The following is a 15,241-nucleotide window of genomic DNA, read 5'->3' as shown; positions in this document are numbered from 1 at the left end:
CCAGTCCTGCCCCCCTCTGATAGCTCCTGCACTGGTTGGCTGGCCTCTTAACTCACAGCACCTGGTTCTGGCCTGCTGGAGTGTTGAGCTGAAGTCAGCTTTCAAGCAGTCAGTATTTTAGAGTCTGTTCTAGTGTATGACAGGACTATTGGCTTCCACTGCTGGGGCAAGTGAAGTCTTCACCCAAGTCCGCTGGAGATACATACCCCAGTACTATACTCTTCTTCACTGATTAGAGGGAGGGGGCTGTCTTAGCCTGACTGTACCTTCTGCAATATTGTGTGAATATGACAGGCTTGTTTGTAGAGGTGTTACTGTGAGTGTCTGTGATGGCACAGCCTCATCCCTGCCCATGGCTTCACCTGTGTTAGCCAGGTTCAGGTGGGGAAGTCCTGGGGTTAAGATTCCACAGATTGATTAACCCTCCTCCTGCAATGAACTGTCAGTATAACTACATTGTCTCAGACAGCTTCTGTAGCTACTTATTTACAACTAAGTGGCAGAATGAGTACCATCCCTTGGCAATTGCCTGTATCATACCTGACTCACTAACCCTTCCTGTTCAGGACTGTCTTTTATGAGCTACTTTATTAACAGTCAGCTTTTGGATCACAGTGAAGGAATTTGTATTGTGGACAAACAATTTTTTTTAACTCTTCTAAACTTTGTGTGATTTCACTGTTATCTTCTTGCCATTGAAATACTTTGCATGGAATACTTGTGGTTACACTGGAGGGGTTGCAGGAATTTACAGCACCAGTAATTTCAGGTGAGCAGTAATTTAAGGAAATAATCCCAGTGCTTCAACCTATTACAAATCATACCTGTAGTATATGCTAGTATTGTGAGACAATGCATGAATAGTACATACACGTTAGCTTGCTTTACATTTAAACAGATTATTTATGGATCAAAGAAGTTAGATATGTTTGTTAATATATTTTAGTAACATTATTGTTTGTAATATTAAAGATATTGTAAGGATTATTATAGTAACCCAGAATAATATGGCATGGAAATGAAAATTAAATGAACTGTTGAACATGATGAATTTTATGATTTTACATATGATGTACATATATCAGGAAATGAGGTGATCTGAATAAGCAGTGACTTCCATTGTTATGGAATAGACTAAAATAAATTGAATTTTGGATAAACTTATGTAAGATGATTTCAGGAAAAGTCAGTTTTGCCCCCAAATTAATTTGCTCTGTTTTTAATTTTTTTTTTTTTTTGTGCCAAAAGTATTTATTTGTTATAGTCATAAATAACATAGCCATTTAATATGGAAAATAAAATTAATGGAATAGAGTCATTATAATGCTGACTGCATGAGAACATTCTGTCATTCTGTCACGGCTTTAGCATAATGATACAGGCAGCATGTAGTTTATTATGAAATGAAACAGAGTGTATGCAGTTTTAATAATTACTAATAAATGAGTTCTGTTAAGGGAAGATTTATTTTGAGATGGAATAGATAGATTGTAATTGTAGTTATGAAACAGGATGTGTTATGTTATTTAGATTTTTGACAAGCGCCATGTAATGTCAAAGACTTATTATGGAATAACCTAAGCTGTTTGGAGATTAATTTTAAGTTAACATGTACAGAATACAATATCGTTTTTAGATGGGATTTATTTAATGAGTTGAAATTAATTATGAGATTGAACACGCTGTGGAATGCAGTAAGATTTCTCGTTAGAAGGAGGTCATGAAGGTATAACCTTGTGGGATGAAGCAGTATATTATGCTGCAAGGGAATATGTCTTCATTTCTCATCTGTCCTCCTTTGTGACTTGTGGAAGAAAAGTCTTAAGATCTTTGACCTGGTGCTGGTACCCATGGCAAGTTGGCTTTATTAATCATGTTTGTGAACATCACGTTCCAGTCTCAGTCAAACTGTCCGAGTAGTGCTAATGACCAGAACTCAACACTGGGTGGAACTCACGATATTTTGACAGTTTCTCCCCGTGTTTCTCTTGTGTCATGAGTCAGGAAATTGATAATCTTGTTAAAACAGGACAAAACTAGGTAAATATGTCTGGACCAAAAGCAGCTGTTTTGTTCAGAGAGTTCAACCATTAATAAAGGAAAAAAACAGAAACCAAATGCTAAATGAGTAGAAAGGGCTTGCCTCAGACAGTCATGCCTTAAGAAGAAGTTAGACATTTTTGTGTAAAGTTCAATGATATTGGGTTTTGTTGATCATTTAGAGTCAGCTTGCCAACTGGTTTTCTGACTATGTAATTGATGTGTTCCCCTATCTGTTTCCATGTAAACTTGAAACCCTGTGAAGACAGCATGTACTACTGTTGTTACTTCACACTGCCCTGTTTTCTTTGGCAACCAAGCCCGTGCCCCCAGGGTGTGTAGTATAACATAGTACAGGTGAGAGAGTTAGCCTGGGACACAGTCCTCACCTATGATTTGCCTATACCTTGCCGATATTGACCTGTTGAGAGATGGGCCATGTTTGTCTGACTGCTGAACCTCTAATAGCCCCCAGTGGCACACTCCAGGTGTCCTGAGGTTCTGTATCGCTTACATCCCACTAGCAAACATTACACCTGGTTTTGGAAATAACACAGGTTCACCCTGATAACCAAATATGAGGATATATGGTGTAATATTGTTCTGCAACTTGTCGTTATATTAAAATTCATATTTTGTTCTTACCTTCTCAGTTATAATCCTTTGAAGAAATAATGACGTGATCAGTACACAAGCTACAATTACAGTGCAAACTCTTGTATTATTGTAACCATACTAGGAATGAACCTATAATATCACAAACAAAGCCTGGTTATATTTTTCTTTCTAAAATAAATATTTTTTCATTTATTTATGTGTATTTAAAATTTATCTATTAAAGTAAACAGAGCTAATGGTGTGTGTGATTATCAAACCAGCTGCGGGTAAAAGCCTGTTGGGTAAATCATTGTATCTGTGGTTCATGTTAGTGGAGATCTGGTGATAATCCACCACTCCACCAGTGCCAGGAGTGAGGGGTGGGGGCTGTTCTTACAACAATAAGGAAGAGTCAATTAGAGAAGCACACAACAGGAGGAAATCCTGTGATATTCAGGAACAGGGAGCAGCCCTCAGTCCAAGTCAGCAGTGGCTGATTGCCAGGAGCAATGCCTCTGAAGGATTGGACAAAATACTATAAGATCACATAAACAGACCATTCTACTCAAGCTAGACAGAGATTTGCAGCTCTCCCTTGAGATCGGAGTGTCCCTTTTGGAGAAGACTGTATTCTGAAGGCAGTATCTCCTGAAGGTGCAGGTAATCAGGCTTTGATAAAGCACTTGAGGATGATGGTTAGCATGAAGAGACAGACACTGATGGTCAGTTTGAAGCTCTGCACTTGTTTGTCCAATCGTGTGATTGATACTGTCTTTGGTCCCGCTCAAACCCCTGCCCCAATTGCAGGTATCCAGAAGACAGATGTATAAATAAAGCTATTTATGGGTGGCAGCAGACGAGTTGTCTGGCCGATTGCTTCAGAAAAACTCCTGTGTATACATCTGCAGACCCTCATCCCCCAGTGGCATCTCTGGTCGTGGCTGGTGCAGGGGTGAGGCGAGTCAAACCATATGTAAGCCTGGGGCTTCCTGACTGTCGAGGCCCTAGTTAATCCGTGCCCTGAGCTTCCGAGTAATCTGGCATTACTTGCGAGTATAATCATAACAGATTTAAAAATATTCATATTGAAACCATCGTTTTTTTGTTTTTTTTTTTGTAGGTGATAAGGATCTTGGATTCTTCAGCAATGGGCAGCTTAATACATATATATATGCACACATAAATGATCATCATCATGCAATTTTCAGTACTGTGGCCAAATATTGTTATGACTTTACATTGATTATATTAGTTTCTGTTGATAACACGCAGTGTGTGATGTCTGAATGTCTGTGCATCCAAGTTTATAATCTGACCAGCGAACAGGTGCTTAGAATGTATGATGTTGGTATACCGTTATGTTTGATGTGATGTTAGAAATGGCAGTCTGGCATTGGCACCCAAACCCTGTATTAAATAGATGTAGGTACACTTGTGTGAATGGGTTATGCCACAAGCAGTGTGGTCCATTATGATCTCCCATTAGTCAGAACCTTGCTGAAGAGCCGATCATCAGCAGCTTTTTAACATATGCCATATCCCTCCATCTATCAACAGGCTTATAATGCAGTGCTTATGCTTAAATACCAATTACCATCAGATGGTGCAGAACACCTGAGGTCACAGAACCATGCTGGCCCTGGCCAATGGTGGAATAAGGGTAGATTAACCAGGAACCTTTACAATAAATTGCCTCATACAATGACACCTGTCTGTTTGGTAGTCCAATGGATTGCAAGGATAGCAATATGCAGCTCTATAGGTCTCTAGGCTTCCTGAATGTTTTTTGGAAAGTAAGCTGAAGCTGTTCTATTTCTGCAGCAAAGTGCACAGTTTTGACATGCATACCTCCACATTACTGGCATAGCATAATGCTGTGTATTTCTGTTCAGGTATCCTTGGGTAGCAATTGGCCTTGCGATGCGCTATCTAGATACGCTGCTTGGCTGATGAGGATGTAAGCTAACACACAGCTGTTGTACAGGTTCTTGAGCAATGGCCTGGAGTTGAGCTGTCAACATGTGGCTACTTATGATGTTGAATTATTGTTAGCAAAACTACGGGGCCTACCTCAGACCTTTGCTCATCATCCTTAAATGACCAATGGTTATGGCATCTTGATTCTCCTCTTTTGAAAAATATTGTTACCCTTGATCTGCATGTGGGTAGGAGATATTTATGCTACATCTGTGGGAAAAATCAAAGAATTCTACAAAGAGATGTTAGCAAACTTTTTGGGCTTTGATCAGTTTTTGTACTGGCGTGCCTTTTGATGGATCGTGCAACCTTGAAGATTGTTGTTCCAAAGTTAGCTAACTGTAATTCTGTCCAACTGACTTTGCACGCACATGTGGAAGTCTTTACTCTTGTCAGTAATTGTGTAAGAGCAAACAGAACCAAGTAATGCTCACGGCTACATTAGAACAAATTGAATTTTATCTTGCTCTAGTGCAAGACAATTTCCACACTTTTTAATAAAAGAAACCTTACAACAGATTTAGCTCAAATATTTAATAACTGATAAACAGTAAAATGTACCTTTTCTATGTCAGTTATTTAATATGTTTGTTTTGATTGAGTGTAGTACATTCAGAACTCTGAAATTTATGTGGGTATAAAAGTTCAGAGACTTTGTGGATTGCTGCTAATGAATCGTTGATGAAATCCTGTGCATGTCCTAGTGGTGTTATACACCCTGTACATGATAAAGAAAAAGAGAGATAGAAAAATATATTTAGCATTATCGACTGTTTAATAGTAAAAGCTTGTTTTGGTTTATATATCAAGAAAAGTGTAGTAGTAGGTGGTCCCAGTTGAAAGAAGGTCAGTCAAAGCAAGCCTGTTTTCAGCTTGGTTATTGCTTGACAAGCAGAACAGCCACTGTTTTCATAACACGCATGCAGACTGTTAGCCTTGTCCAGTGGCCACTGACTGAATGTAAACCACACATATAAGTGGGGCATGATTGGACATGGGTTCATCATGTAGTTTTTGTTAATTGAAAAAACATTTTGTAGATATAACAGCCATCTCAGAGCTTCCACTGATTGCACATGTTTTATTTGGTTTTGTTTTTTCTGCTAGTGAAGTATGGAAAATGACAAACATGGCCTACACTGATCAGAGCTGGCCATGTATAAAACATTACTTTAGCACCTGGTGGCTGAAATAATCCAGGTAGTTTAGTAATCAGTGTTTACTTCTCAGATAACATATAACTGAATTCATCTTCAGTTTAAATTACTGACTGTTAGGACAGCCATTTCATTTTGCACATTTACACCGGTCTCTCCCAGAAGCTAGGCGGTCTCTCGCAGAAGCCAGGCCAGTTACACTGCTTCCAGGAGTAATAAATGTCCCTGTGTGGTTCTGCTAGACTACTTTGGATATTTGATGACATTTAATGATGATTTTCTTGACCCTGGCTTGTAGTTCATCTTTATTTAGACAATCTTAGTGTTTACTTCCTGTTGCAATAAACACACCACCCTCCTTCATGGTGCTGCTTTATGGTATCATAACACTCATCAGACTGGTAATGAATGGTACAGTTAAACCACTACATCTGGTAGTATACTAGTACATGTATAAGGTATAGATTTCCTCTTACTCTGTGGCTACGGGTCTCTGTCAGTAGACGATAAGCCAAGGATTCACTATACATACGTGAACATGTAACTGAATCATATAACTGTATCGTTGGACGTCTCAGAGTATCCATCATTAACGGAAAGAACCTTGTTTTCTGAGAACACAAACACTGATATATAATGGTTTAGATGTACATTTTTATCCAAATTATACAGTTGTCTTCATGATAATTAAATAATGACTCTTATGTCATGAGAATTACTTTGTGTTACGTGTTAAGTTAGATATGCTTTCTAAAGGTCTGAAGGTTGCATTCCAAAGCATTGTAGAAATGTAGAGATTATAGGAGACCTAATGGATACTGGCATCTTGTATGAATTGTAAAGCAAGTACATGTGGAAGTATTATTTATGTATAAGCAGATAAGATAAGAAGTAGATTTATAGACATTTGTAAAGTAGATAACATGACTATGTAAATTTATAGGCATTTGTAAAGTAGACATAAAGAATATGTAGATTTTTTAGATACAGTAATCATTAGTATCTGATAGGAACTGTGTCTTTGGAGTCTAATACAAAAATTTTACTAGAGAGTTGTTTGCTTTGATGTGTCAGTTTCTTCTGAAACGACTGGAAAAGATATGTCTGAACTCTTCCCATGAATAATCACTTGCTGGTTTCATTGCATGAGGATTTGAAGTCAAACATACTTTCATTCCAAATAATTTCCAAAAAGTAAAGAAAAGAATTTTAATTAAATACCAAGTAAGTTTAATGTTTTAAAAACCATGTCCTTATTCATGTAAATTTTAGCTAAAAACTAGACAACTGTGCTTTGTTTAAGGGGAGGTGTAATCTTTGTAGTTTTCCCTTTGGATCAAGAGGTTAAATCGTTAATGAGTTTTAGTCCGTTTTTATGATGAGTTTATTGAGTACATAAAGGGTAATTTGGTGATTACCAGAGTTTAGTGCCTCAATAATTGGATCATTAGTAGCGAGTGGTTGCCTCAGGGCACCGTGTAAGCATACCTTGGGCCGTCTGTGGCTAAGGTTCAAGTCAAGCCCTGATCTACAAACTATATTCTTGCCTCTGTAAACAATACATTCTGCCAAGAGTTACCTCATCTCTGCCAATGTTATGTCATTGCTACGTGAAAGCACTTAAACGGGGTTACCTAATGCCCCAGTTTCCATCTCAAATCTGGTCTGGTATTTATCACCACCTCCATTGATATCTTCCTGTCTTATTGCCAGCCAGAAAATGAAAGGCCACTTAACATACTCTGTTCTACACAATCTACAATTCTCAGTGACTGCTGATTGTCATTCATGAAAGCTCTTACATGGCACAAATAGTAATATTTTACTATTTTACGATAAAACTGTGACAAAAACATGTATGCACTGTTAATAAACTGAGAAGGCCTGTTTTTGATATTTCAGTGTTTTTTACAAGTTTTAATTCTAATCTTAAGTGTCAAAATATTGGAAGTTGAAATATCCAGCTTTTTAGTATATCCTATGCAGCTTCTCAGTGTGTGTGTGCTTCTGCACTGTGATAAAAACTTATTTGTGGATCAGCAAGATTGAAGGTCCATCATCTTGCTGGTATCTGATAGTTCATATGGAAATTAGTGCAGAAAAAATTGTTTCATCCTGTTTTTGGTCAGTGTATAGAGGTTTCAGAGGGCAGGGGTATTCTTACATTTTGCTTTGATATTCTCTTAGCAACCTAAGGTTATAGTGTGAAAACACTTGATGATTTTGTCTGAGGTGTAAGTGGTCATTTGTCAGAGGCCCATTCCTTTCATGTTTTAGCCTGATGCCCTGCCACATTGTAATGTCCAGATAACTGATCAGTAGATTGTGGATGCCCTGGGGGCTTGGTAAGTGTCCATTATAGTACTTACCTGTTAATTAAAGGTGTGATGTCCAGCTCTGTTCATTGAAGTGGTCACTGGTCATAATGGTGTCAGGGGGACCACATGTACATCTACCCTCCCACTGTATATGCAGGCTATGTCATTACGAAATTGTACAATTGGATGGACATGATATTGATAAGTGGTTTTTGATGTGTGGCATTAAAGTAAGATGCCAGTGGAATAAAGATTAGGTTTTCGTTTTTTAACTTCATAGGTATCACAGCATCGTGGCTGTAACATGTTCTTGCCATGATATGGTTGAGTATCATTCATAATCATTCATTTATTTATTCAAATATTATTTAGGTTTTTTTAATATAGTTACATTAATACTGGATCAGATGAAAGCATTTTTTTTTAAATTGAAGTTCTCTTGTATCAGTAAATAAAGTTCAGTGGCTGTTAGAAACAATAGATGTCTAGATGTGGTTTATATGAAGCCTTGGTGTATTACAAGATGAAGTCATACTGTATTGTTCTGTTCTGTTCTGGGTGCAATGACCAGCAGGTGGTTAAAGTGAAGGCACTTAAGGAGGAATGTTGTGGTTAACCACATTGTTACATTAACAGACATGTTCAGTAGAGCAGGGTCAGCCTGAAACTTGATCAGGGTGTGAAATAAACAACCCTGTTTCTCCATGCTTAACACAATAGGTCATACTGTCACAGCTGAAGTCTATAATTGTATCAGCGAATTAAAAACAAGGAAACACCTTATTTTTGTTTCTGCGTGTTAACCTGGAAAGGCTGCAGTCAGATTACAACAAAAACAACTTTGTCTTTCTATGTTGTTCATTTTCCTAATTTTTTTTTCAAAAAATGCAGTCTTTAATTTGTACATTTCTCAAGGCTATAAACTGTTTTTGAAACACAGTGTTATAGAAGCATTCCTGCTGACTCAGACAGTTTCACTTATCAGTTTGAGGTTGTAGAAAGAATAGTTGTAGAAGATAGTGTTGACTCATTAATTGGGCCAAATTATTTAAGTTAAAATGATGAGTAATTTGAACAGTAATTATTTTTTTCTTTATTTTTGTGAGACACCATTCCAAAACACTAGAAGAAACCAGAGTCATTGTCACATTTTCAACAAACTCTTTCTTTTTTTTTTAATGTGTGTTTTACATTTGGCATCATGTGATTATGATTGGTCTTATATAAGAAAGTAATTATATGATAGTGTATAAACGGTCATTCACTTTTTGGCATATTTTGATATGTCTGACTTGATATAGACCACCTTAACGTTTAAACGGTTAATATTTGGTGATGGTGTTTTTATTCAGATTGAGGAAGGATTTCTTACTTGATAAATGGTTCTATCAGAATTTAGAAGCTGAGTAACCATGGGTTAGGATCTACGATCTAGACAGGGGGAGTGTTGTGTGTACTCAAGCAAAGATTGTAATCTGAGGGCCTCCCAAAGGCCACCACCCCTCATCCCCACCCCTCCTTAACCAGAGACAGTTAAACAGTCAGACATGAGCTTCATCCTTAGCTCGCTGTCCGCCACTGTTAACCACTGGTTAATCAGAACAGACATTCTGCTGACAGATCACAATCTCAGCTTAACTTTCTCTGAGATTTCTACTCTGCAAACTTCTTGAGTAATAGGGAAAGGCCCCATGGGCATTGCCACAGAAAATGGTTTATTTTCTTTCTAAGATTTGCCTTCAATGTCAATGGAGTGACTGCATAGACACCTCCATTGATGTGAGTGAGGTGGGAAGGGATGATACAGATATCATCACATTAGGTTGGGTGTGATGAGGCTCATCGTTGAGCAAAAACTGAGCTGCTCTGTAAAGGCATGAACCACATTGTTAAGATGCCAAAGCAAAATAACGTCTGGTCAGTTCATATGAAAGCATTTCAGTTTGGTTTTGGCTTTCAGAGTTAAGTTGTGCTGATGGATGATGGGAAGAATCTGGACAAACAAAATGCAAATAATGCTCACTGATGCTTTGTGGTATTCTCATTGTCTGATGATTAACAACTGTTTTGCTTCTCTCCACAGCACTTGATTGAGTACTAACTTTGTGAGAGGAGATCTCCATGAGTTAGCTGCTGTGGGAAGAATGATTGGGTGTGAAGTAAAGACACGGCTCCTGACAGTGGTTATCCTGGGCGTGGTCTGGGGGACCAGCTACCTGGGCAAGGCAGATATACTAGACAATCGCTCAGGCCCTGAGGATTACAGAAAGTTCACATATGATGGTAAGTCAACTAGCAGAATCAATACCCACCCCAAGCAATAGTTATATCCCTAAAGGCACCTCACCTCAGTACATAGTCATAGTAGATTGGTCATACTGATATACTGATTGAAGCTTAATTCTGTTCTTGGTTAGTTGGTTAGCTTGCTAGTGCAGCGTAATGACCCAGAAGCCTCTCACCAATGTTGTCGCTGTGAGTTCAAGTCCAGCTCATGTTGGTTTCCTCTCTGGCTGTCAGTGGGAAGGTCTGCAAGCAACCTGCAGATGGTCGTGGTTTCCCCCGGACATTACCTGAATTCGTCTCACCATAATTCTGGCCGCCGTCGTATGAGTGAAATATTCTTGAGTACAGCGTAAAACATCAATCAATCAAGTAAATAATTCTGTTCTTAAAGACATACAGATTCGTTGCAGATTGGCAGGTGTGAGAAATGGGTAGGCATGTGGAGGATGTATGTAGCTTAAGCTGAATTTTGGGCATGGTACATTTATTTAAGCCTGGCTGAGGCTGTAGGATTTAACCCTGGAAATCTTATTACCACTGTTAGCCAATCAGCATCAATTCTGTCATTGTGGGCTACATTTAGTTATTTGTGTACACAAACTGAGTTTGCAAAGTGTTATGGACAAGTAAGGAACAGTGTGGTTTGTTTCTGAAGTCTTTGTTTTTCACTAGACTAGACTGATTGTTGAATTATGCGTCTGTAATTGTTCATTTTCCCAACAGCTAAACACGTACTGCTTGCAAATATGTTTAAAAGTGCATTTAGCTCCCCGATAAAAGTTTTTCAGGACAGGCTGTGGGAATCTTGTGCATTCTAAGCAGGTCATTTGTTTTCTGGAACAATGGGAAGTTATGTGTGCAGGTGTTGGCCATGACAATGGGTCATAGTGTGGACTCTTGTCAGTTGAGGCTAATTTTACATGGCCAGTCTGGATAGCAGGGGCACACATGTGTACAGCTTATTCTCTTCAGACTCCTGTCCTGCTCCTAGAAAACATTGTGGGTGTCAGATCAGGCACTGGTGTGATTCAAGCAGCTAGTTTTACCACATAATGTAATATGACAGTTTGATTGTTGTAAAGTCCCATTATCCCAGGGCTAAGATTGCCCATGTTTCAACAGGAGCTGATATCTACCTTACTCCCTACATTTGATTGTGTTGACAAGGTGGCAGGAAACACCCTAAACAACTCTGACATCTGTCTCCCAATGTACATCAACACCTCCAAAAACTCTTGTCCGATTTCAATTAGAGGTGGGGCTAAGTAAATACAGAGCAACCTCACCATGTAACTAGTTACAGGAATGTGGAATGGAGCCATTATGACCAGTGACCTTTGTATGATTTTGTGTATTAGGCAACAAGCTTCCATGTTTGTCTGAGTTTAATTTGTAATTGTGTACCAGTCAGCAATTTTTTAGAGGGTGGAGTTATATGATGTTTTGTTTGTGAAGATCGTGTAAATTGGTGTGGTTTGTGTGCTAGTTTACTGACTCTTATTATACATCAGTACTATCTTCAAAAACGTTGATTGTGCAAGCAACTTTCATCGGCTGTCATTAATCATCTTTTTCCATTAAAACTCTGATACGTGTTACAATCTATTTGTGCTTTCTGCAATCTAATCCGTGAAAATTTCCCTCTCCCTGTTTTCCCAAAGGTTGATAGAAAGTATTTCCTAAAGGAAATTAAAGCCGAGTGTTTCAATTGATGTGAAAGCAATAAAGTTCTACTGTTACCCCAGGCCATATCTGTATCGCATGACCAGTGTTATCTAATATTCAAAGGAAAAAGCACCAGTGTAGCAGGATGAGCCAGTGTCTCTATATGAGATGTTTGGATTTCCTCATACCCATGCTTCATGTTGATATCCCCCTTAGGAACTGCAATGAATGAAGTTAATGTTTTTGAGAAAAAGAGATCAAAAAGGATTGCCATGGTTCCGTATCTGGCTTAAAGATGGACTAAAGACTAAACACCATTGCACAAGTGTGGGTGCTGTTTTATGTTATTGTATCATTAAATTATTCCAGAATACAATTCCTAACAATAGACTGTGGCCAATAAGAAAACTGACGGGTAATTAAGTTAGTGTTGGTTTCATGTAATCCATACAACCAACTTGCAAAAATAGAAACAACATTCCCTTAAATGATTGAACCTTGTTGAAATCTTACTCCTTTGCATTACAACGTAAGGTCAAAGGAAAACAAAAATATCCACTAAGTTTAGCTTTTGTAAACTAATTATTGAGAAATAGGTTAATGTAACACAGCTTACGGTGGGTAATTATCTGGGTTTGACTTATCAACATGGAAGATAGCAAGTTCCAGTTGTTGCAACATTCTCAATAACTTGATCAGCATTAGCACATCAATGTCTACTAGCTATTAGTCTGTAGTTGTGCTAACTGGCTTCATACTGTCAGAGCGTCAGTGTCTACCAGGTATTGGTCTGTAGTTGTGCTAACTGGCTTCATACTGTCAGAGCATCAGTGTCTACCAGGTATTGGTCTGTAGTTGTGCTAACTGGCTTCATACTGTCAGAGCGTCAGTGTCTACCAGCTATTAGTCTGTAGTTGTGCTAACTGGCTTCATACTGTCAGAGCGTCAGTGTCTACCAGCTATTAGTCTGTAGTTGTGCTAACTGGCTTCATACTGTCAGAGCGTCAGTGTCTATGAGGTATTAGTCTGTAGTTGTGCTAACTGGCTTCATACTGTCAGAGCGTCAGTGTCTACCAGGTATTGGTCTGTAGTTGTGCTAACTGGCTTCATACTATCAGAGCGTCAGTGTCTACCAGGTATTGGTCTGTAGTTGTGCTAACTGGCTTCATACTGTCAGAGCGTCAGTGTCTACGAGGTATTGGTCTGTAGTTGTGTTAACTGGCTTCATACTGTCAGAGCGTCAGTGTCTACCAGGTATTGGTCTGTAGTTGTGCTAACTGGCTTCATACTGTCAGAGCGTCAGTGTCTACGAGGTATTGGTCTGTAGTTGTGCTAACTGGCTTCATACTGTCAGAGCGTCAGTGTCTACGAGGTATTGGTCTGTAGTTGTGCTAACTGGCTTCATACTGTCAGAGCGTCAGTGTCTACCAGGTATTGGTCTGTAGTTGTGCTAACTGGCTTCATACTGTCAGAGCGTCAGTGTCTACCAGGTATTGGTCTGTAGTTGTGCTAACTGGCTTCATACTGTCAGAGCGTCAGTGTCTACGAGGTATTGGTCTGTAGTTGTGCTAACTGGCTTCATACTGTCAGAGCGTCAGTGTCTACCAGGTATTGGTCTGTAGTTGTGCTAACTGGCTTCATACATTCACAGCACTGCCAGACAGTTTAATATGATTGGTTCTAGTCTAAACTTTAAGGGGTTGATAGAGCACAGGTATGTATCTCTCGTCAAAAGGCATTAAACTGTACACAAGATGTGTTTTCATTGACACATGTTAATACACAGCTCTGCATTTTTAGCATTCTGCTGAACACAATACTGGAGTAAATACCTGCGGTTTTGGAAATCTGCCGAAGATCATGCCAGAAGGCAGTTTGTGATATGTGTCTGTTCATTGCAAGAATGCAAAATTTGGGTTCTAGTTGTATCCCCTTTAGCGATCTCAAAGGGCTCCTATATCATTACAACACCAAACTGTTTGACTTATAGTTTCTAGGATATCTTTTGCAGTTGTACGCAAAGCTTTTCCGTAATTGTTTTGTCTTGCCATGTACGAGTTGCTGGGCACATGTAGAGGCCCAGGAATTCTACTGACTTTTTCCAGACGCAAGAACAGCAAAAGACATACCATGCCAACTTTCCACTTTGCCGTAATATCTTCTGACAAGGGCAGAGAGGATGTGAACCAATAACAAAGGAAACTGTAGGAATTGGGTTACATTCTCTTCCAGGAGCAGAACTGTATTGGTGGCTGATCTATTGAAGCTTCCAAGGCTTTATGTATGTTTGGATATCAACTAAGTTCAACACAAGCCAAAAAAGGCTGTCTCGATTGATTTAAGGATTGTGGCATGTTGTCATTTGGCTTAGTCTCCACGAGGTCTGCGCCTCAAATTGTGGCCAGGTGTTAGAGTCGTGACCTGACTTTGATGGTTCCTGGTAGAATATGTAACCGTTACTCAGCGCAAACAAAGTTCATAGAAAATCTTGCATAAATGTTTATGTAGAGAGCCTCTGTGTTCTCTATAAGACGCAGGCCTAGTCCCTCATACCTGTTTCATATAAAGCCTGACCTTTGTGCAGAGTTATGCTTAAGTGTTTTTCCTGTACCTACCACAGAGCGATGCTCTTTCCCTCACAAGTCTTTATGTCAGATCAATGCTCAGCAGAGTAAGGTGAAGCCACCTCATCTTATCCTCACAAACACCAGGACATTGGGACTTTGTTATTGTGCAGGTGATGTATATTGTCTGCAGCAGACAATTTAAAACCTTCGTCTAAAAGAACAGTGGCAGAAAGAAACTGTGGATGTTTATTTATCTCTCATTTTTCTCACTTAGCTGCCTTCAAAGATGATGCGCAAATAACCAGGGTCTAATTCGACCTCAAGCTGACTTTTGGTGCTTACATTGGTGTGGAGGTGGATTATTTATGTGTTAAAGAAGTCCCTTAAATCACCCAAACCTCTGTAAATCTCTCATGCTCTCTAACAGCATAAATGATGTGAACATAAGAAAGGAGCATATTTTCCATAACTATATGGATTCAAAATAGTTTTCCCTACAATTCAGAATATTGATGAACTCATTTTTTGTCCTCTGTTCTATAGAATAATACATCTACATGCATGTATGAACCCCTTCAAAAATGTATATTTCAAACATACATTTAGTCACAATTTAATGCAGAAAGAAAAACAG

The 15,241-nt window shown here is 38.8% G+C and overlaps 1 protein-coding gene across 1 annotated transcript in view; it reads left to right on the top strand.

Annotated features, from left to right (window-relative positions):
- The first annotated feature begins 213 nt into the window (after positions 1-213).
- LOC135461958 (semaphorin-5A-like) overlaps positions 214-15,241 on the top strand; it is a 77,793-nt gene continuing 62,765 nt past the window's right edge. Inside the window, exons 1-2 of the mRNA XM_064739263.1 lie at positions 214-769; positions 10,173-10,372. Coding sequence (XP_064595333.1) covers positions 10,234-10,372 — 139 coding nt within the window. The 5' untranslated portion in view covers positions 214-769; positions 10,173-10,233. The remainder of the gene's footprint in view (positions 770-10,172; positions 10,373-15,241) is intronic.

This window comes from Liolophura sinensis, chromosome 1, assembly GCF_032854445.1.
Source record: "Liolophura sinensis isolate JHLJ2023 chromosome 1, CUHK_Ljap_v2, whole genome shotgun sequence".
In the NCBI taxonomy this organism is placed as follows: domain Eukaryota; kingdom Metazoa; phylum Mollusca; class Polyplacophora; order Chitonida; family Chitonidae; genus Liolophura; species Liolophura sinensis.
This window is presented reverse-complemented; position numbering and strand designations above follow the sequence as displayed.